Source organism: Dysidea avara, chromosome 5, assembly GCF_963678975.1.
Source record: "Dysidea avara chromosome 5, odDysAvar1.4, whole genome shotgun sequence".
In the NCBI taxonomy this organism is placed as follows: Eukaryota; Metazoa; Porifera; class Demospongiae; order Dictyoceratida; family Dysideidae; genus Dysidea; species Dysidea avara.
This window is the reverse complement of record NC_089276.1, coordinates 14738237-14763426: the sequence shown is the minus strand read 5'-3', so window position 1 is coordinate 14763426 and position 25190 is coordinate 14738237. Positions and strand designations below refer to the sequence as shown.

Sequence of the window (25190 nt, the reverse complement as noted above, 5' to 3'; positions counted from 1 at the left end):
CTCATTCACACTATTAATTTTATTTCAGCAGCGCTAGCAATCTTAGTTGGACAGTTTCCCTCACACTACAATGCGATAAGGGCTTCTTGATAAAAGTTGCAATGAAGGTTACCTCATGTGATTATTGTTTAGTAGTATGCATTGATTATCAACAAAAGTTGTAGTTGTAACTTGCAAAGAGGGGTCTTCCACACACATTAATATTACCAACATTGCTCAGACTGAAATAAGCTGATGACTTGGGCAGCAGTAAGCAATAACATAGCTATGTATGGGGGAAAAGTTGATTTGTATGACTTTTTGTTACTCTGATACAAAGTTGTGGATTTCAAGTTTGTTTGGTTGGATGTGTGTGGAAGACCCTTGGTCACATTATTGATGGTGAATTTCTCAATGTTTCGAGTTAATGATGTTCATATTATAAATTGTACCAGTATGCTTAACTAAATACTGCATACAAATAACTTAATAAAAGACAAAACTTTCATGCGTATAAAAACTCCTTGCTTAACACTATACTCATGTGTATAATGGTGCCGGTATTGCATTTATACATCAATTGTGTAGTTCTATAATTCGTCATCCATTTGATTTAGCAGAATAACACTTTTCTTCTGTGATACATGTTCGTTTGAAGATGTTAGATGCTGCATTTGAATAATTGGCAGTGGCTGAAATGATCCTCTCTTTCTTGATCTATTAATAGATAATGAAACAAAGCAGTCTCAATTTTTTCATACACTAAAATGGTTGATTAATTGTATGTACACAATAATGAAACTGACTATTAACCATGCTTGCATAGCCATACCACATTTGTACAACATCTACACTGAGTGTGTATCACTGCAGTGTGTATCACTCAGTAGCATACATAGTTTGCTTTCCGTGCATGGGTGGATTTCTACCCATTACAGGGAATTGAACACTCTGAGATTTTTAGAATGGCTACTGGAACATTAAGCTAGAGACATGGCTATTCCTGGACAGTTGACCAGTGTCTTCTGTATGTAATATTACCTGAGCGCTTGTAGTTATCATATACTGTATATAGATGCAGTTGTGATAATGTTGTGGTTATATACATGTATCCAGCTAACTAAATAGAAAGCAAACTGCTATAGCTATTATATAGCTAGTTGGCTTATATAATAATGTAGCATTTGGCCGTGCAAAGCTACACTGAATTGACATCTTCATATTCTTGTATCTCTACTTGCGCATAGTTTGACAAAAAAATAATGAATGCTGAGTATAAAATTCTATGTAACTGCCAACATTATCAGAGTGTGCCTATACAAGCTTACATAGCAGTCAGGCCAAATACACTTTACTTCCTAGCCATCCTTACTTGTATACATGCAGTTTCTTCTTTTTACTAGCTTGGAAATTTTTGGCGTCTGAGTGCATAATAGTTATGGAAAAATTAGGAATAGTAATTTAAGTTTGGTTAGGGATCATAGAAATAAAAAGTATGTAACATTGAAACAAGGGAGGTCTCTTACACCTGAAAATATTCTAGCGGCAATGTACTGTAATTCTTCAATTCTTATGTCTATACCCCTAACTGAATTAGGGAGTAAATGTCCACTAGTCTAATTTTCTGCAACATAGGTTAACCTGCACATACAGCAACAGAAGAAAGAATGGCATCAAATTTAATCTTTCAATATGAATGCATGCCCAACTATCATTGAAAAGTGAAGTGGCAATTTCACTTCGTTTTAAGCTATGTTAAGCCCATTACACATAGTGTTAAAAAAAGAAAAGTATGAGAAGCCCTTCTGCAATCAATCTAGTCACACTATACAGAAAACATGCTGTTACAAATGTAGTTAAGCCATCGTGCATTGCTGTAAATCAACACCTTTTGCTGTCAGCAAAGAGAAATGGAGGCACAACAGAGGAGAAAGGTAAGTCCATGATATCTGCTTTGCATGTATGTCAAAAGGCACCTGTTGGGTTGAAACAATACAGGCTGTATATCACCTGTAGCCTTTACCGTTATGAAGTTACAACCGTCTGAAAATTAGTAAGTCAGTCAGCATAAAATCATACTGAAAGTTTTAAATTTTGTCCTATTGGAAGAATTTCAGGTTGCATTGAAAGCATTTTTGGACTTGGTTATACCTAACCAATACTGCCAAGGCACCATGAAATTGTTGTGAGGCCAGTCTCTGGTCAACACTTATTTGTGAGAAAGTGCAAACCTCTATGCATATACAATACGGTAGTGCTCTATTTTCTGGTAATCAATTATCTGAACATTCCGTTATCCGAACAGTGAAAAGGACTGTTCTATTAGAGTATTTAACAAAGATGTACGTTCTATTAGAGTGTTTGAATGGAGTTCTGTATAAAAATTAATGGACTTCTATTATCCAAACTTTTCGATTATCTCAAGGCTCAATGAATTCAGATAATGGAAGGAGCACTGTACTACCCGTATGATATAGAGCAATTTTATAGTATTTATCAAGGGCAAGATACAGTCTGAGTCATGTAAGGTGCATCTGCACAAAAACAGCCAACCAGTGAAAAAGGTGCAGCCTTAAAAAGCTTGGGTGATAAAAAGTTGTGAAATCAAAGGTGGCGGTCAAAAAATGGTTGCAATGATGTTAATACTAATAAATTTTAACAATGCATATATTATTAAAATTTACTAGCGTTAACGTTGTTGCAGCCATTTGTTGGCTGCCACCTTTGATTTCACAACTTTTATCGCCCAGGATTTTTAAGGCCACACTTTTTTTCACAGATTGGCTGTTTTTGTGCAGATATCACTTCTTGTAATTGCAAGTTCCAAAGCCAGCTTATGGTTGGCTTTGATAATTCTTTTCAACTTTTCCCTTTACTACAGGAATCGTCGAAGACTGTATGACTATATGAAGAACTGAAATAAGATGGATTTTGAAGGCATGTATACCCCCAATGATAGCTGAGCAGATTCGACTCAAATTAGGAATGGGAGATTCCCTATGCTGAGAAAGCTTCCACAGCAGAAATTATTAATTATATCATTCAAGCACTATAAAGCTACGGATACATGAAAATTTCTTTTATTATTATTATTCCCGAGGTTACCAGCACCCCTTTCCACCACCCCTAACACTAAAGATGTTAAAAGTGCTAGACAAATACTAAGATCGAATTTCAATCAATATATATGAGCTAGAGCCACCTGACCCTCAGTTAGTGTAAGGTCAAGTGCCCTAGTGAAAGTGGACAGCTCTGATGTGATCTAGCTCCTCTCAAACACATCATAGCAAAGCATAACTAATCCTGCAACACAGCCATGACATCACAGAACTATATGATAACTCCTTGTGAAGAGAGACAAGGAAAATAAGTCTTCTGTAAAATAAAGCAGCAGCATGACCCTTGCCACCCCTTAACATTGAAAATAGTGGGGTTAAAGAACCCATCTCTAATATGTTGTTCATATTTCTGTTGTTTCTCATGTTCAAAATGTCAATAAAGTGTGGAGGATACTCAGTGACTTGGGTACCACAATATGAAGGTGCATTAATTGAATTACCTCCCCAGAATCCTTAAGCAGAAATGTCTACATGAGCTCCATCCTTGTTATTAGCTGTTGCATATCGAAGGGTCTCACAGCAACGGATAGATGAAAATGGCATTTTCTGGTTCCGTAAAACGAGTATGTCATCTGCCCACACTGGCTGTACTTGGCCGCATGACTATTTTTATAATTTTTGTAGTACTTAGAACACACATTTTTCTGAGCACTTCAATACAACGCATATAGAATGTTCTAGAATTTCCCCTGATAGATCTACAAGTTATCATTCTATTGTGCTAAACTGGAACTTTCATTTATAATGTATAAATTAAATGAGGTGAAAAACTGACAGCAGTGCCAGAATGGTGCTTTATATCTCCTTAGCCAATACTCTCAGTACTTTCAAACCACAAAAGGTTTGCACTATGATCTTAGTAACTTTATGTACAGACCTTACTTTGTAGGCAAGACAACAAATCGCTTCAGTCTGTGATTTTCAAAATCATGCATAATTCTGTTATTCTTAGTTTGATCAGTATGAAAATTGGGCTGTACATGCGTTGCATTATGTTCTTACTGCCCTCCAAATTGGAAGTAAATCGACTAAAGCACACACAAGTTATTACAATGTTTCTAAAGTGTGTGAAAAGGAAATTTACGTAAGAAGAAAAATACAAAGAAAATAAGACAAATTTGAAGGCGCTTATCTCAGTGGTGGCTGAGCGGATTCAGCTCAAATGTGGAATAGGAAGTGCCCTAGTTCAAGGGAGTTTAGACAACAAAACTGGTTAATTTCCATTCAGGCACTATTGAGCAATGAATGCATGAAAACAGCATATTCTTGGTTCATGTCAAATATACACTTGTCTGTCGCGCGTCCACACTAGCTGTACTTGGCCACACGACACACTATCATGTGTCCTGATAGAGACACTATAGCATTTTGTGCAAACGTTACTGTACTTATAAAAGTAGTAATTATAATAAAACAAGCAAATGTTAACATTAAACTGTTCAGGATGTCAAAACTACTACTTTTTGTGTGGTATACAGTTGAAATGATCTCTAAATCACTACACCACTACTACTGAACATCGGTGTAATTACATGACTGTTAATCTGATGATTAAGTTCTCACCTGTACCACAAAAATAAAGAAACAGTCACCGCCACTATTGATACAACTAGTAAACCACCAATAACTCCACCAATAAGTAAACCATCAACACTTTGGCTGCCACCTCCTTCACTTTCAGCATCAACTATTGGAACTGTAACCAAACAAAAAAGAACACAATAATGACTGACTCTATCAGAAACTCCTTAGTCTAACCTTGACAATTTGTGCAATGAAAGTGCTTAATGTTACTAGTGAATTGCATACGTGTAGGTGCAATTATGAAGTACTCAAGTAATTGACTTAAAAATTCAATAATTTTTACAGCCTTATAAATGAGCACTGGCAAATCATATTTATACAAGTATAAGAAAACTTACTGGAGTGAGGACAGTGCATACTACTGCAATAAAAAGTACTGAAACAAACTGGATTGGAGTAGTACGTAATGTCCAAATACTGTAAAACAGTAAGAAGTGAATATAATCCCTATTGTGCATTTTGAGTGTAGCACAGTAGGGATATTCACTTCTTATTGTGTTACAGTATTTGGACGTTATATACTACTCTGATCCAGCTTGTCTCAGTACTTTTTATTGCAGTACTGTACGTACATTGTCCCTACTCTAATTTACAATTCCTAATTTTCCTTATACTTGTTTGTGAACTTTTTTGCAAGCTCATAACCACTAAATAGCCTGCTTTTCACAAAACCAGTCACTGTTTATATTATATAGAGATAATCACAGCACCATATACTAGATTATGACTCATACAATAACAATTCATTATAGGGCATGGCTCTACATAAGCCTGCAGACAACAACGGACGTGGATTCATGATTTTAATGCTGTTACTAAACTGACTTACATGTGGCTAGTTCGCTGTGAGTTGCTCTCACTAATCAATATCAACTACCAACTCTGAAAACCACCAAGCCACGTGTGTTCAAATAGTTTGGTGCAATGCTAAACTAACCACAAGTATTCGAATAGTTTGATGCAATATACACCCATAGATAGAAGCCCTACTGTAGTCTATTAACACTATCAGCAGTAGAACCTTGACTGATGGCCATGGTAAAGAAGGATAAAAGGCAAGACAATGGTGCAAGCATTGTATGTTTATCAATATACCAAAGGAATTTTCTTCATTGAATTAGAAGTGTTTCTGTGAAAGAATTAGGGCTGCAGTTTTCCGCTACGCTTGACTGAAGGTGGCAGGCAGGCAGGCATGCATTAGAAATTTTTGTTGAGTACAAAAGTTGTAGCAACTTGACAGAAACATTTTGGGTTGACCTGAAGACACTTTTGGGTTTGATTTTACCCAACCAATACTGTCACGTTGTTGTGAGGAAAAATCGAGACAGGTTTTTGGGTTATATTATATCACAGGCCATGCCCACACCTTCGCTGTCCCTACTATACAGTACTATCGTACTGTATGATAACAGCAGAATTCCTCCAGTGTAAATGCTATTTATTTTAGTAAACTATGATACAACACTGTATTGTAAAATGCACGGTGACAAAGTAACACTCATTACACTGTATTATAGACCAACAGCACTAACCAATTATTGGACTGCTTTGCAAAGGAGTTGTTGATCCATCGGTTGCTACACTAACAACCATAGTATATACTGTACCGGCTTGTAAGTGTTTGAACACAGCAAAAACATTAGATGTCTCAATTGTTTCAGTAGACACCTTCTCAGTAAAATTACCAACATATAGAACCACAGTGTACTTAGGAAACCCTCGAGCTTCAAAAAGGCTAACAGGATCCCAAGTGACATTGATTGAGGACATTCTAAGTCGTATAACGTTCACATTTTCAGGAGACTTTAATGGGTACAGTTCTTTACTGAAGAAAGTCACATAATCATTGAGTGCTCCTCTTCCAACACTTGTGAATGCTACCACCTGTACTTGATATGGCACACCTGGTGCTGCGTATACAAATATAGATTCAGTATAATACAATTGCATTACTTACTTAAATTTTTGATTATGTGTTTCCTAGTGGAGTTTACTGGAACATTACTTGTCATAATCATTGCAGAGTCATTGTACACGGAATAAATGAGTTGGTAGCCTGTTATTATTCCATTTGGCTGTTTAGGTTGGTACCACACTATAGCAGCGCTTGTACCATCAGGAAAACTAGTAGTATTATAAATCTTTACTATCCCTGGAACTGTGAAAAGGTTTTAAATCAAACTGCAAATTCTAATTGACAATGTACTATTCAGTACCTGCTTCAGCCGTCCTTCCAGTTACTACATTACTAGAATTACTAGTCCCTCCTCCATTGGTAGCATTGATGGTCACTGTTACAAGTTGGTAGGGATGGCTAAGTCCAGTAATGATATAATACTGCATCTGTCATGAAACGCTACACTAAAAAATCAGCATAATACTATGCAACTGGGCCTGCAAAAACTGTTCATGTGAGTACAAACTACACCTTGTCACACAACAGCCCATATTTCAGAGACAAATTAAAATAATTCATTTCAGTGACTTGACCCAATTAAGTATATGTTAAAGTATAGCCGCGAGTGCTATATGAAAAATAAAGTACGAGGCGCGCGGCCGAGATGCTAATAAAGCACGAGGCGAAGCCGAGTGCTTTATTAGCATCGAGGCCAAGCGCCGAGTACTTTATTTTTCATATAGCACGAGCAAGGCTATGCTTTAAATGATTTATGGAACTTTCTAGTCGTGTAGCTTCACCATACACTAGGACTCGTAATTAACAAGCGTTGCACGAACTATTAGCAGCCTGAACGCACACAAACTAGTTTAACAAAGTAACTCACGCGTATTTCACCATAGTTTGGCATAGTAGACATTCATCGCGTCTTTTGGCAGGTTTTGCTCGCAACCCACAATCGATTCTATTGTGAGTCACATGGTGAAGTATTTCCGTGATATCTCCAGGACTTGTCCGTTTACATTAACAAACGTAACAGCAACATTACCTTCTCCCACCCATCATCGAAGCATTTAGGTATGTCTATAAAAGCAATCCAGTGGTGGAACTCGTATTGGCTGGGGTGATTGATCACTCAGTGCGGCGAGGCTATCAGCCTTCACCGGCTTGGGTGATTAGTCGTACTGGCGCGAGCCCCGTAGGCTATTAGCCTACACTAAGGCACGTGGGCAACTGTGCTTTATTTCCCACAAAGAGTGCTTTATTGCACCGCAAAGAGTGCTTTATTGAACGAATAAAGGACTCTTTGCGGTGCAATAAAGCACTCTTTGTGGTCGATGAAGCAGTTGGCCGGCTGAGAGTGTACTTTATGAAATTTAAAGTACACTTTTCCTTTGATCTCGCCCACGCAAAGTTCTATAAATGTTCAATAAAGCTTGAAAATTGCATAGCCATGGCATAATGACATAACTGTTAGGAGTCATGAAATTTTGAAAAAAAATATTATAAGTTATTTTTCACATGCATGTGTGTTTTTGTAGGCCCAGTCACATATTAAAATAGCACTTACGGGTTGTCCATTAAAGAAAACGATATTGTCGTTTTCCATTCCATTATCAGTGGTATAAGTGATAGTATAATAGGTAATAATACCATTGACCCTATTAGGTATCATCCAGTCTACACGAACTGAATGTGTATCAACAGCAACCACTGAAGTGATAATTGGTGGACTAGAAACTGTAAAGAATTACAAAAACGCTTTTTGAAAATGCTTCTATCACAATAAACCATGTATGTACCTGTTTCAGCTGTCCTTACTGTTATTGGATAGCCACTGGTAGTAGATCTAGTATATAGTACTATACTGCAATTGTAAGTTGTGAATGGAGTAAGTCCAGTAACTGTCCCATTTGTACTTGTACTAGAAATGATGACCTGAAAACATAGTCAACTTTCAACTGCTAGTATGTGCAATTCTTTTGTATATCAAGATGTGTATACACCTGTACATAACAGTGTAATGGATGGACAGTAAAACTACAGAACAGTGTGACTCCTTGCAGGTTATTGATTTATTAGTCTCTATATCCCACTAGTGACTTGAAAAGAAGGATACTGAAAGCCTGTATAGCAGGGAGTCAGAACTTGACTCTAAAACTCTGTTGAATGTATAAAAAATCCCATGTCAGGTGGTGACTTGATCCACAGACAACTTGCAGTTTATACAAGTGTCTGAAATGCCACACAGCCTGGGATCCCAGATTTCCTCCACATTCAACCTGTACAGTTCTTAAGCAACATGACTTTTTGTGTTTCATTAGAGAGTTATTTATTAATCACTAGAGACCAGCTCCCTGCAGTTTTAAAGTGATATAAAATCTGACTCTAATAATAAAAGAGTGGTTGACTGTTCTGACTATTACATCTCTTTTACATGTTTAAGCAATGTGGAGATGCATGACTGAGATCAAGTACAGTAGATCATGCTTATTAGATGACAAAATGATGTAACACAAGCGGTTGTTACTGTACATATAAACTATAGACATAACAAGTAGTTTTTCCACATCATAACATGAATGCACGTTATAATATACATCATTCAGTACATACAAGCGTATTGTAAAATTACAACTTTTGTGGGAAACAGGCTTTATATAAGACACTATGATTATATGCCATACAAGGGGATGTCTTATGTACCATATGTGCTTCTGTAATATCAGTAACAACAATAAAGCAAACAAAATGTCCAGTTTGAGTACAAATGTATATGTGTTTACTGAAGGTGCACTTATAACCTGTACTTGTCATCATGTGACAATTCCAAGCCTGAAAACCTAATATACAATGCTTCTAATTTATTCAGTCCCTTAATATCTATCTATGTTTTTAATGTACACAGTTAGGCCCAAGTCAAATTTGCTCAAAATTTTGCCCAAAATACTTTCAGAAATTTCACAAAATTTTTACCTATTATGCTCTTCAGTGTTCCCATTATGTTTGTTGTATGTTCCTAGTTATCAACATTTCTTACAATTATCCTGGAACATTTTAATCAGTGAAATCAGTGGATACTCTATTAGAGTATTTCACTACAAAGTGACTGTTCTATTAGAGAGTATTGATCTAAGGAACTATGTACAATGTATTTGAGTGCTCTATTGCAGTTTCTATGGACTACTCTATTAGAAAGTATATTATTTTCTTGGAATTAAACTTCATAGTTTCAAGTATCCACCTAATATCATTATGCTGGCATAGCACTCCAGCCTATTACGCTTTTTATTATGCTGACATGTTAAACATAGGCCTGTACACAGTACAGATACGTAATTCCGTCATAAGACCTCAGTTATTTGCAAAACAAGGTATTTACCAAACCATTAAATATTAATCAAACAACTAAATGACTGTTCTATTAGAGTACTAGAAGTTACTCTTGTTACAATGGTAGAAAAAATGTGTGTAATATTTTTTGGATCACAATTACAGTACACATAATGTGCATATAATGTATTTTTGTTAATACTCACAGTAAAACTGTACTCCATGTTAGTGCACATGATGCTGTATTGGCTGACCACTACAAATGCTGGAGCATCCCATTGGAATACAATACTAGTGGATTTAATATTGACTGCTCTAAAGTTGTTGTGAACTACACAATAACAGTACCATACATAAATATACATGTGGTGTATGGCACAGTACATTGCTACAGTTTACAGACACTAAATTATATACACAGGCATAAATGGCCAATTATCAATCTTGCAATACCAATTATCAACCCTGTATTTCTGTAAATGTTATTACCACGTTCCTTTGTAGTTTATGTGTTCATATTCACTTTTCACAGGGTAAAGACAGGGTGTGGAAGGGACTCTTGACAACTGGAAGAAAGAATACACTCACCAATGTGCTCATTTGAGAACAAGGAAAGAGATTTTATTATACTTGCTGTTACTGTACAGCTAATCAGTAAGAACAATGACTAGTCAACCACAAACATTTCTTGGAATACAATCATGCATGTTGTTATATGTAATTATAGTAAATACCTGGCACATATATGGTTGAATAATAACTGCTGCTTTAGGCAAAAGTAATGGACTTTTGATTTGACACAAAAAGTGCATTACATTAGAGTTTGCTCTCACAGCCAGCAATAACTAAGTGGTCAATAATATTTGCACTGAAAATGTATATGTGACTGGATCTGGGAAAATCAGTCTTATCGCCCATGTCAACAGATTGGATTTCACCAAGAACACAAGGCTACGTGAATAAACTATCAAATTTCATAATCAAAATCAGCTAGACTTTAGTGGTCTGCTTATGCTGGCTGCTTTTCCCAAGCACAGTGGTGATCCATACAAGCAGTCTGGGGCTCAAATGGAGCTCTGGCCAGATAGGGGATGGCTCTGTGTGGCTGTACAGCTTCATGGTGTTGAATAAAGACCTGTGCTGTAAATTTCCTTTCATTTTAGCCAGTTGTGAGCCCTGAATGGTTCATAACTTGGCCTAATTCATCCCTACGCCTTCCTCTGTAATCTTTTTAAACTGTCCCTTGCCTGCCTCTGGACCCTGTCTCCCACCCTTTTTAGCGCTCGCCTGGTAGAGTCAACGTTGAGTCAAAAATTACCTAAAAAGGAAATTTAAGTGTTGCTTACTTCTATTGTGGATACTTTTGAAGGTAATAAATTGTTGTAAAATGTGTGAAAATTTGGTACACGCAGCTTCTACCATTGGTGAGCTACAACACACTGAATACTGAAAAACGGCATTTCTTGATACTTTCAAATAGGCGATAAGGCTGGTTTCCTAGACTGGATCACATATGTAGCTGGCCAATAATAGACCTGGATGGTAGATTATATTGGTTATTAACACGGTCTCAGTACAATGTCAGTGGAAATGTTCATGTAACCATGATTATGGGATAACCAAAGGAGAGATAAAGAGAATGGTGAAAAATTGGAAATTGATAGGACATACCAATGTTGAGTTACGCCACAAATGATCAAACCCAGTTGATAATTCCACACATGTTATACACAAATATACTACACACAACACAGGTAAACATACTACACATCACAAATATACCTCTAAGTGACACTACTGATTGGCCAGAAGAATACACAAAGCTATCTACCCCAGCAATGGTAACTCTGACATAACAAGTGTACACACCATTATCCAGTAGAGCATTGGCATCAGCAGAGTCAATATAGAATGATGAAGACAATGCATTGCTATTCGTGATCTGCAAAACAAGTGAAGAGCGAGTCAGTAAAATACATTTGGACGATGAAATATTATAGGCCAATAAATAAATTTAAAATGTGTAATTACTTTGATCAAGATGCTTACGACAGTGTTCGTGCTTGATTTTGATGTTACATATTGAGGGCAGCTCAATCCCCGTGGCACAACAGCAAGCAGATTACTTACATTATATGCAGATTTAGCAGCACAAACCAAGCGTGTTTTAATATAATACTGGCTATAGATGATTTCCTGTGGGTAACCTGTAACATTCCACACCTGTGAGGGGATAAACTGTGGACTTACCCTCCATGAGAGCAATTAACTACAACAACTAAGCTACCATCTAAGTTATGTCTACCACACAGCAAATACAGATGATTTGCTTAGGGGTGGTCCAGAATTTTCTGCTTTTTCGCGAGCGTATAAAGAGAACTCTTTTTTTCTAACCCCCTCCCCCCCAGCCCAAAGCGTACTGTATAAATGTTGACGCATGGATGTATTGTATAGCAGAACAAACACATGGATACTTTTTAATATTGCAAAATTCGTGTTTATATATTTGTTTTGTCTTTTAGGCATCTTATCATTTTGATGCTTTGGAAGCTGATACCCTGAAAGAAACATTCCTACGCACAGCAGGCATTAGTACCTGATGCACATTTGCAAATGTGTACATACACATCATAGAAACAGTTCTTGGCTATCTTCAATGTGTTCATACTAAATCATCCCAACACTGGCAGTAGCAACAGTAGTACTAGTTTGTTGGGTATTCACTGTAGTTTGAGGTGGACTGGAGTCAGGAGACATGGGTACATTTTGCAGAGACGGGTTTTCTCTATAGCTAGGCAACCCACAACTACCACAACTATGTAGTGTAAACAAATTGGTACCCACATAATCCAGCCTCCCATACCCAACAGTATTCCTAAACCCACAACAACACCTTCTGCAGGTAGAAAACAAAAGCAACAAGCAGTGTAGCTACAAGCTATTCAGTTGTAACCGTTTATCAGTGTTAATTGCTAGGCTAAGACTAAAGAGAAAGAAAAGTAAGTGCTGTTATAAAAGTATATAAGCCTGTAGTATGTGTTATCATGCTGATAACCGTCTTATCTGTAGATTCAATGAGCTTTATCTTTCCTTTAGCTTATAAAGCTTCTTTTCATTGGTAGCTAACCTTAGCTACACTGTTTTCCAGAGTTTGCCGAAGCACAATTTTGTCCAATCATGTGTTGGCTTGGGCCCATGCATTAACAGCATCAGCTCGCTTTAGTCCACCGTTTATAACTGGACACTGAATAAGTAGCAGTAGAAGTTTACTACTAGAGCCTTATCACTATATTCGGATTTCTCGCCAACTCACGTGATCGACATTTTTAAAAGCATACATGCGATTTTACCCCCTCCTCCCTAGCATACGGTTTGTACGCTCGCGAAAAAGTAGAAAATTGTGGACCACCCCTTACCTTGTTTCATAATTTGAAGCATATTTCCATGCTCAAGTATAACATGGTTAAATGCTTAATTTTTTTGTAATTAGAAAACTGATATTTTCTAGTAGTAAATTGTTGACCCCTGAACTGGATGAACCTAAGTGCTATCTTATATTCCCATATGTATTTATAGCAAGTTACCAAGGTAATGTTAATGTAAACACACATGCATAACTCAAATGACTTGAATTTGGCACAGATAAAGAGTGTATAAAGGCGAATTTAGGTATTACCTAAAGTCTGCTGTGAATTTGATAAATACTAATACATGGAAAATTAGGAATTTTAAGTTCGGTCAGGCATCACAGAAAAAAAAACACAAGGAAGGTTACCTATGCCTGCAGATGATACTAGTAGATATTCAATTTCTATGCAGATTAGGGATTGTATATTCACTACTAGTATATCTTCAGGTGTAGGCAACCTTCATTTGTTTCACTACTTTTTTCTACGATCTATAATCAATCACCTGCAAGCAATATTTTCTACTTAACAGTAAAAGAATGTACGGCATGCTAATTGATATGAACTGACAACACAAGCAAACAGACACCGCATGCGCAAGCACATGCATAAAAACTCACAATTTGGCCACAAACTAGACAAATAACACAACGTTATATGTACATGCACCAAACTTTTATCACATGCATATATAATACCTGTATCCTGTTGTGTGATAAATCTAGAGAATTTCCATCTTTTGTCCAAGCAAACTGGTACAGTGCTTTTATAATGTCTTCCATCACTACAACTGTACACAACAACTCAACAGCATCTTCTCCTGAATCACCAGTAAACAGTGTTGGAGATATGTTGGCAGTTACGGTAGGCACTATTGAAGAACATAAGCTACATATCACTACTAATACATTTAATTTAGTTTTGGGGACAAATTTTGTCAGTTTGTCATAAACAATCCTTACTATACAAAATGACAATGCTTAAATAACAGACGTATGTATACGTACTTAATGTTGAGAAAAGGCAGTCAAAGGACTATCCAAATTAAAGAGACTGAATGTTGAACACAAGTCTATGTTAAACATCAAATTTCAACCTTTTGTAACCATACAGCACAGTAGTTGTACACATTAGATACATATCTTTTATCTACCATCCCCTAATGGAAGCACCTTTTTTACAACAAACTATTTTTGTGGATATACACTCCTACTGTATTTCATTTATTATCGTAATCCCAGCATATGTACATATTATTATTTACACACCATTAGCCGATATCACAACATGATGGGTATTATAGGCATCAGTATTTCCAAGTACTACCACAGTACAAAGATATTCTCCTGCATCACTCCTGAGAAGTGGTAAAAATGTCACTGTCCTCATGATCTGTGATCCATTAGTGATCAGATCTGACAACATCACTCGTGATGATTGTGGTATTTCCATATACTGTGATGAAGACCCATATTCTACCCAGTTTAACATTATCAGAGAAGGTGGTACAAAATAGGCTGCGGCCGTGCACGTGAGGTTGTATGGTTGTCCACTGACAGGATAGTTGGTTGACTGTGATACACTAAGTGGTACCTTAGAAACTAAGATGAAATCACACTCCATTAGAGATGCCGCACATTATATATACAATACATACATGTACATTATTCCATATGATAAATGGATTATAAGATATAGCTTGAAAAGTTTGTCATAACTTTATATATAAATTCCACACAACTTTGGTTCAGCATGGAATAAAACTAGGGAAGCATCACTTTTGCAACATAATGGGTGGGCAAAAGCAATGAGTAAATGCTGGCATAATAGGTGCATTTTTTGTCATAAAATTGCACAAAAGATTGAGACACTCTAATAGAACAGTCATAAATGATTTAATATCAACAATACATAGTTAATTGTTACAGGAAGAGAAAATGGTGATAGAGACAGAACAGTCACATTAAGCAATATTAGCTAGTTTTTTGCTTTATTATGGTAAGAGAAAGTGCTGCTTGAGATACTCTAATAGAACAGTCACTTTAAGGTGAAATTGTGGGCTTTGCATTTAGAAATGGTCAATTTACAAAGAGTAGTGCTGAGCAAAATATACAATTCTGGAGTAAAATATGGAGCATATTAATAGGTGAAAGATAAAAGAATTACTGGAAAGAAAAAACAGGAGGAAAAAGCAAAATAGATTCATCCTTAGAATGTTGACGTAGCAGTGCCAAAAATGTGCCAGAGCTTGTGAACAACAAGGATAGTGGATGCAAATTGCGTATACCTAGTCACATGACAGGATATACACTGTATGTGCAATCATCTCACATAGTTCACACACATCTCAAAGCTATTTAGCCATCATCTCCTTCACTGGAAGAGTACGAATATATTTCATTCTTGTCGCAATCGGGATGTGTGTTGCATGTGTTTTTTTACAATGTAGTAACACCTTCATACTTGTATGCACCCACATGCTCAGTTTTTGTAAGCATAGTCATTACTTGATATAAGACATTAAAGATTAACAAAATTAATAAGCTGTTCATTGTGCTAGAAAAAATGATTATTTTTATTCCCATGTTGTACACTTATGTTATCTACATATTGCGTAATATTTTGTGGCATTAAACTTTTCTCATGTCAATTCCTATAGTACCATTTACATTATTACATTTATGCCTACATAATTATGTCACAATTGTACAACACGTGACATTACACATAAATACTTCCAATCCTATGCCTTATAACAATCATACCATTCACTTTCAGTTCAAAGGTTTCATTTTGTACAACTGGGGGACTACTGTTAATCACCACATCACATTCATACACCTTCCCAGTATCATTAGTGGTCAATAGTGAGATGTTGTAATAGGATGTATACAAAAGGTTTACACCAATTGCTCCTATTGTCATTGAAAGTATAGTACCATCCCTGCTCCATGTAATGTCCACACTGCTGATAATACTTCTAGATACAATCACATGGCAGGCTAGTGTTAGTGGTTGACCTGCTGTCTGAGGTCCCAGAGCTTCTATGGTTACTTGAGGTTTTAGAACTATTATATTGAGAAAAGACTGACATAATAATAGTTGTACAGTGTAATATAGCAATATAATTCTGTAGGCTAGCAATACAATTCTGTAGGCTAGCAATATAATTCTGTAGGCTAGCAAGATAATTCTGTAGGCTAGCAATACAATTCTGTAGGCTAGCAATATAATTCTGTAGGCTAGCAAGATAATTCTGTAGGCTAGCAAGCTCTTCAATCAGGACAACATCAGCAAAAACACACACACCATGTGTACATGTACATCACTGGTGTGATTTATTTTGCAATAAACACAGTCTCAGCAAACAATTTTGAGACACAAAAATCAATTAGAAATGCATTCAAGCATGTAATGAACATTATTTATCTACTGATTAAATATGTGACCGGGCCTGCAAAAATAGGGCATGTGGGCACATGATTTTTGTCTGCCTTTTCCAATTTTCATCACTCATACCTTTTTGTACCATTATGCTATGGCAAGGCTATTTTCAGCTCTTAGTAAGCATTTAACTGGCGTTATGATGAAATTACAGTGTGCAAATATTCTGTTCCAGCACTGAGATATGACCTGTAAAGTGATGGGTGATGACCTGTAAAGTTTGTACCCACATGCCCTGTTTTTGCAAGCCCAATCACATATGTATAATCATCATATTGCATTTTACATTCAATTATATGTGCCAACTCACTTGGAAGAGTATTTAAAGATGCTGATACTCTAGCATTCAGTATAACCACAGTACATGTGTATACACCTTGATCTCCCTCTCTAAGGTAATCAAACAAAACCTCACTAGAGAAATTGTTCTGATGTTGACGTTTGGGTAGGATTGCCACTCTAGTGTTATTGATAAGAGTATTCCCTGTAGGACCCATCCAGCTGAACTGCACTGCATTCAACTCCACTCCTCTAACTGTGGTAGCTCTGCACCCAACTAGCTGGGTAAAACCCACCATGGTGGATGCATGAGCATATGTAGTGATAAATGGAGTAGGAACTATGTACCAGAAACAAACATTATAAATGCACCATATGCCCTGTAGTCATACCATCCAAGTTTAAACTGATGCTACCAGAGGCTGTTACTGGTGGGCTGTGATAGATAACAATGTCACAATCATATGCACTATCATCATCACTTGTGCTCAATGCTGAGATATTGTATGTGTCTGTACACACTGATGAGTTACCATATCTAAAGCAAATATCAGTCCCTTCGATTTGTTTCAGCTGTATTCCACCAGTAGACCACACAAATTCTGCACTGGCGGTGCCACAGTCCACATCAATTGCAGTACACTCTAGTGCTAGTGGCTGACCAACAGTCCGGTTACCAGTAGCAGTTATACTTATAGATGGAGGAATCACTACAAGGGCAACAAAACACCTGTTTATAAAGATTTTAAGCCAACTGCTATCACTATGTGTACATTAACAATGTTACATTGCAAATATGGGTCATACCTCATACGTACCTGTTGGGTCATGCAATTTTTGAATGCAGAATCCACCAGGATGACCATAGCCTTTATATCTGGCAAACCCGTACACTATTGTTGTCATCAATGCTAATTTGTTAGTATGGATGACCTCCACCACACCCTTTGATATAGTCACATATGTAGCATATGCTTCAATGACATCGTTAACTTTAATTGGTGCCCAATAATAATCCAGTGTGTCTAGTGACTTGTTCACTCCTCCTGATTTCACGTACATCATGTCAGGTTGATGATACTGTGCTAATACTATGATGTTAACATAGTGTGAATAATTTGGATAGTGGATGGTAGAAAAAAGAAATTTGTTAGTGTAATGTATTGTGGCAGGTACTGTGGTCATCATTGGATCACCAGTGACATTGTCATCATTTTGTCCATGGCTAAACTGTGCTACAAATACTTCCTTATTTGAATAAATAGCACAATGTTCTTGATAACTATATGTTCTTTTAATAATTTCTCCATCACCAATGGAATTAGATTCCTTTGAATTGTTACAGTAAATATCAACAACAGTGAAGTTAAAAGTAGCTAAAATCTTAATAGTATATGACCTTCTAGTAGCTAATGGTGCAGTATAATATACTCTACCCCATAATGAGGTGGGTGGTATTTGCTCTATCAGATAATCACAACCAGCAAAATTGTTTGGTATTACAGCACAATTGTGACCACTAAATACTGCCACTGGTTTGTTTGTAACAACCTTAATCCCAGCTACATTGAAGTCAGAAGCATAACTATCTCCCATAATTGCAGTATTTAGTCTACTTAGATTAAAAGTATATTCTGCATGTCCAATTACATGTCTCATGACACCCTCTGCTCTTACTAATATATCATAATAAGGAAATACTGTCACTGTTGTATCATTCTCTATGCCAATCAATAGTATCATACTAACACGACTATTTGAGTCTACCGACATTCTATAGTATACAAAAACATTGTCACATGAGCTAATAAATGGGAGAACAAAGAATGTATCAGCAGATACATAATTTGGAGTTTCAACTAGGTTTTGACCTATTACTGTTACTTCATAACTGCTTGTCGTTACATAAATCCCCTTAGTTGCATTAGTAAATAGTGACACTATAACTTCCTGAGGAAAGTTAACGACCACTTCAGCACCATTAACCATAGTACCATTCTGATAAAACTGTATTGCTGGAGCTTCAATCATATATGAAACTGGTTGAGTTTCAGTAGTCATCAGTAACAATGATGGAATGCCATCTCCCCAAATGTCAATGTAGCTAACATAGAAAGTAGCATATCTAGTGGCTATATACAAGATAGATATATATCTCACATGTATGTATCTTATGTGTCATATGTATTACATAGCAACTTGTGACACCATATACATTTTAGCCTACTCAGCTTTCCCTCCTAATTTAATCTGATAAGCAGCTACAATTGTCTATAGTCTATTCTCTTTGCTCCAACTGCTTGTATAATAATATTGCTAACTATATAAACCACTCTTCCTTTACATTGCTTCATATGGGAAAAGCATTACAGATGTACAATGAAGGATGAGCTTCCAACTGTGACTTTTATTTCATATGTAATGAACTCTATCCACAATGACGTCACGAGCACAAGATGGCCGAGTTATTTGGGGTACTAATGTACAGACGCCTATGGAGAAATTGTTTTGATCAATAATATTTCAGCCAGTGAAGGAGATATCGAGCTCTAAGCAACAGGTATGGGTACAAGACAACACAATAAACGATTTGTAACTCATGGTGGAAATTTTTCGAGATAACGCTTGTTTGCAATGGTTTTTGTTATGTTTTACCCATACCTGTTGGTTACTGGTCAGTATCTTTCTTTACGAGTGAAATATGATCAATCAAAACAATTTCTCCATAAGTGCCTGTACATTGGTACCCCAAATAACGCGGCTATCTTGTGCTCATGATGTCATGGTGGATAAAGTCCAGAGCTAAAATGATTTTTTTAGTATTTCAGTACTCTTCATTGATAACAATTGAGTACATACTCAAGAAGGCTATGTAACTACATGTAGCCATACTTAGCATCATACGTAGTTTGCAAGTTTTTCAAGTTACAACAATGATGCATACACAGATTTCATGATGCCACAATCTAATGAAAAATGCATCATGTAAGTTGGATCACATGATCTTAACAAGTATCTGAGTATTTGCTGTATTCATTTTAGTACTGATAGTCATGACTGGTTATAAATTACAGAAACGTAGTTTGAGCAGGAATTATATACATACATAAAGAAACAAGGGAAATACTGTACAAGTACAATCAATAGTACAGCAATGACTGAAGTAGAAATTAAATTATGGCTGCAGATGTACATAGATGAAATCCCTTGTTTCATTACTATTCAAATTCATATGCAAATTTAAAATTTCTAGTACTTAGGGATGCAGTGGTTATGCCAGCATAATCTCAGATTTAATAGGTATGGGAGGATTATAAATTATACTGGCATTTTAAAATAATTATTGTACCTAAACAGTGCGTAATTTTGTGTTGAAAAATCAAGATAATCTATTAGTAAGTAGTGGGATAGATTGGCAAAATATTGTTACTGGGTGGATTAAAGCACCATTATTGGTATACAACTTATCTATGGTGTACTTATCAATATTAGAAGGGGTGCCTAATTATGTGTGAGCTGAAAACAAAATGGCTATTAAGTAGCCCCAGTATAATAGTACATTTACGGCATTTCATGCACTTGAATAATATGGAATGACATGCACTTAGTTTTCCTATTGTAACTGGCATTTAATATGTACAGACTTTTCAAATGAATTAGTAAATGTGACCGTCTCAGCAAAAACCCGACTTGTTCGCACAAGCATGCGTATTGAGAAAATCGGAATTTAAAAATAATTCATAAAATTACGCATGCTACAAAAAAAACTATGCAAGTTTTTATCGGGCCAGTACTCAAAAAAGGAAGACTCAAATCAATTAAAACTATATACCATCTTATTCGCCTGTTCATGGAGAGTTCGAAAATCTTTGTGTCGTTTCTCTAGCTCCAACGATATGCGTGTCATGTGCGTTTGTGTACGATGCAGTAAACGTAAACAAGATTGTCATCATTTTTTCTACCAGACCGCCTACATACCCATATGCGCAAGTATCTACAGGGCTAATACTATACCTTGGCTGCTGTGCTGATCCATGGTGAACGTTTTAAGCCAAATAGCAACATTGTAGACTAATCCAAATGGAAGGTATGGCTGCGAATGTAAGTGCCTGTAGTTTATTATCAGTATAATAGTCGCTGTACAAATCGATGATCTTGCTCTTCCTACTGTCTATCGTTATAATTCCAAAACTACACACCACAGAAGGCTGAAACTTTGGTGGTCCATTCCTTGGACACTACTGATATTGTTGAGTGAATAAAAAAATTTTTTTAAAAGTGCGAACAAGTCAGGTTTTTGCTGAGACGGTCACAAATGGTATTAGGTATCTTTTGCACATATGCAATTTAAGTAGTTTTCTTAAGAAGTTTTCTTGTGCCAGTTAGCTGTGAATTTTTTGTAGCTGGAATCTTTTCAGGGTGACTTGTTTAATTCTACATGGTGAAGCTAAATGCTCTACTGGGTGGTTTTTTTGTAGATGAACTCTGATTTGTTTGTAGGGGTAACTTGTTTGTAGCTGAACCTTTCAAATTGGAGTTTGTTTGCAGCTGAACTTTCTACATTGTAGCTTGTTTGTAAGTAATCTCTTAACAGGGTGACTTGTTTGTGGCTGAACTTTCCACAGGGTGACTTGTTTGCAGCTGAAATCTATACAGGGTGACTTTCTTGTTGCTAACACAGTGACGTGTTGGCAACTGAACACCACTGGTACTGGGTGACTTTGTAGCTGAACTCTCTACTGGGAGCCTTTTTGTAGCTGAACTCTACAGGTGACTTGTTTGTGGCTGACTTCTCCACAGGTTATTCATAGCTGATCTCTCCGCAGGGTGATTTGTTTGTAGTTGAACTCTCTATCAGGTGTCTTGTTTGCAGCAGAGCTCTCTATAGTTTTCTGTAGTTGAACTCTCTACAGGATGACTTATTTGTAGCTGATCTCTCCATCGAGTGACTTGTTTGTAGCAGGGCTCACTACAGGGTGACTTTTTATAGCTGAACTTTCCAAAGGGTGATTTGTTTGTAGTGTTTGTCTGTGGCTGAACCTTTGGAATTTGTTTGCAGCTGGACGCTGTACAGAGTGGCTTGTTTGTAGCTAAACTCTCCAAAGTGATTTGTTTGCAGCTGCAATCTGTACCAGGTGGCTTGCTTGTAGCTGAACTCTACACAGTGACTTGTTTATTACTGAACTATATATCTATAGGGTGACTTGTTTGTAGCTGAACTCTCTACAGGGTGGTTTGTTTGTAGCTGAACTCTCTACAGGGTGACTTGATTGTAGCCGCACTCTCTAGCATAAGCAACCAATTCATCGAATATTTACTCCTGCCGCTCATCCTTTCTCATCTGAATATTCCTGGAACATGATTTTTGGCAGATGTATTCCACTTGATTTCGTCTTCCAATGTACCAAGTTGGGTGTCAAAAGGTGCTTCCCCTGACCAGTAACATCCGAAAATGTGTAAAGTCAAAGTAACTATGTTCAGAACCATGGCTCAATCACCAAAACTCCATATACTTGTGTGTTTCAATTATTGGACAATGGTTCAATGACTGGTCATGGCCTCACACTGGAACTTCGCAAAAATCTGAAAAAAATAAATCCTGTATATTTATGAAGATCTAACCAACATCCAGGAAAAATTTCAGCATGTCACATCTCATATTGTATGAGCAAAAATGCACACATAAACTGCTAGATAATTAAACACACAGTGGTCATTTTAGGACTCTACAGTATTTAATAGTGGAACAACCAGCTCCCACCCAATTGTAAATCCTTCTCTTGGTTCTGTTCTTGATCTCTTGGTGGTTTCTAGATGCTTTGTAGGGAAAGCATGGTGGAATACTTGAACTCTGGTTGTAGAGATGAGTATTAGGTTCCCTACGCCGTTCAACAGTTGGAGTACACAATTTTGAACTAATTCTCACCAATCTTTGTCTTCATTACAACTGTTATGTCATCTTAGGTTATGCTCTAAACTTTAGTAGGGAGTCGAAATAGTAGATTAGTATGCTTATTATGAGCAGGCAAGTGGCCTACAGCTTCAGACACTTTTTTCAGAGGCACTTATAACTTCTAATTGGTTTAAACATTGTGTAAGACACCATGATGAGGGAAAAAGTGGATTAATCATGCAAGTCTACTTGCAAAGGTACCTAGTATAAGCATAGAATATTGTGAAGGGTATAAAATTCCAAGAAGAGTCAGGTCCCCTGGTCCCGGGTCCACTGTTTTTACCTACCCCAATATTCCATGTTTGAGAGACTGGTATAAAGTAAGTCCTCTAACCCATTTCATGCACTACAGACTAGTGTTTTATATAATTTACAAGAAGTTTTGAGTGAAGTTTTAAAAGAAGCAGCAGACTTGCACTCATATTTGTATGGCTTCTTGTACTGGCTACTATGATATTCATATAGCTACTAGTCAAATTGACTAGTTTTAAAAATGTTGAGTGAGCCATGGCCTACTCCAGAGCTGGCCTTGTAAACGTGGCTGATCTTCCCCGCAGGGTGATCTGTTTGTTATTTAACTCTCTACAGGGTGACTTGTTTGTGGCTGAACTTCCCACAGGGTGACTTGTTTGTGGCTGAACTCTCCACAGGATGATTTGTTTGCAGCTGAAAATACGCAATAGGCACCTCTAAAATAATTATCGTTTGAAGTGATCTCAGTAAAGACTTCAGTTGCATTTATAATGGCCTAAATCTAACAGTGAAACATTGCTGACGAGTAATTATTTGCTAGACTGAAGAAGTTGCAACTCAAGACCAACTTAAAAAGTCTGAATCCGCCCTTTTGTCCACACGTGTAGCCGGCGGCACTTTTACCATAATGGGTTTAAGGTATATATTATCCGGCTATGCTTTTACACACCGAATTACGACCCATAACTCCAGCGGTAACTCGTACTGCAACGAAATTTTATACTGACGCGCCCACGAGCCGTCTCGACCAGAGTGCGGTCGTGATGCAGGAGAATGTACTACGGAACACACCCATCCTCGTATCAGCACACCGTTGAAACGTGAAGGTACATACACACAAACGTACTTGTTCCATGGCACAATGCACAGTAGTACAAAATTGTAATCAGACCCAGCGATAACCAGTTCCACCACATCGTCGCACACTCACTGCCGGGTTGCCGCTTCCAAGAATCTACCCACTGAACAGGAAATTAGTCCCTCACGTGATGAGTACACCCACTTTATATTAAGTTTTCAATTAGCACCTCGGTTTAACCTCACTGGCTACGGTACTATACCACTGCCATAGTCATAAACTCTCTCGATCAAGTAATCTATGCCACTGCACAAGACTATTTTACGCTATACAGCGTTAGCCTGTATAAATACGTAGCTACATGTAAATTAATACAACAAATTACAGGCTTAGCTAGTATTACATGTAGCTAGCTACTTGAAAGAGATGAACTTACAGCTAACTACAATCACTTCTCACTAACAATTATTTAGCACCACACTGATAGCTAGATATACCTAACCTTGTAATCCTTTTTTTACCCTAGGAGGCAGTGCTCATGACTGCCCAGTAACCATAAAAAATAAAATAAATGAATACGTCTTCTTGCAGGCCCATGCAGATATAGCATGAATAGTACAATAGATAGCTATAACTACAGGTAATTCATTCCATTCTTTGATTGATACTAATGACACAGGTAATTAATTCTATTCTTTGATTAAATTGTGTCATTAGCTAGCTGGCAGAAAAAAACAGCAACAACAGCAGAAACTTAACACAAAACTGATGAATGCAGAAAAGATTCCAGACAGAATTTAAAAAAGTATCAGATAAGTGAATTACAGACTAAGGACAAAAGTTTTTGCTTTTGATATTGATCATGCATGGATGCAGAAGGTGTTTTGGATCCTAGCTGTGCTGTTTCCAACTTCTGCTAGCTACTTTAGAATATTATTCCATTTGCTGTTGTAGGGGTGTAACCAGAAATTCTCTGTTGGAAGGGCATGCATGATTCCCAGAAACATGCTCCCATTAATGAGTCGAGGCATTGTTAAAAAATCATATTAAGTGTATGCAATGCAGACAAGCTAGCTATGTCCTGTAGTGTTGAACAAATGATGCTGCATGCAAATAACAAACGACCAATAAACAACATACACTT

General features: G+C 36.9%; 1 protein-coding gene across 1 annotated transcript; it reads right to left on the bottom strand.

Annotated features, from left to right (window-relative positions):
• Positions 1-396: 396 nt before the first annotated feature.
• On the bottom strand, positions 397-24216 carry LOC136255792 (netrin receptor DCC-like). The gene is made up of 16 exons (XM_066048685.1): positions 24095-24216; positions 17861-19174; positions 17435-17752; positions 17074-17382; positions 16085-16387; positions 14588-14920; positions 14018-14190; positions 11695-11854; positions 10119-10243; positions 8382-8517; positions 8150-8319; positions 6899-7025; positions 6640-6840; positions 6215-6592; positions 4662-4794; positions 397-696 (listed from the first exon to the last, which is right to left on the bottom strand). Exons 1-16 carry the CDS (start codon positions 24162-24164, stop codon positions 570-572), a joined length of 4377 nt encoding a protein of 1458 aa, XP_065904757.1. The 5' UTR covers positions 24165-24216; the 3' UTR covers positions 397-569.
• Positions 24217-25190: the final 974 nt, after the last annotated feature.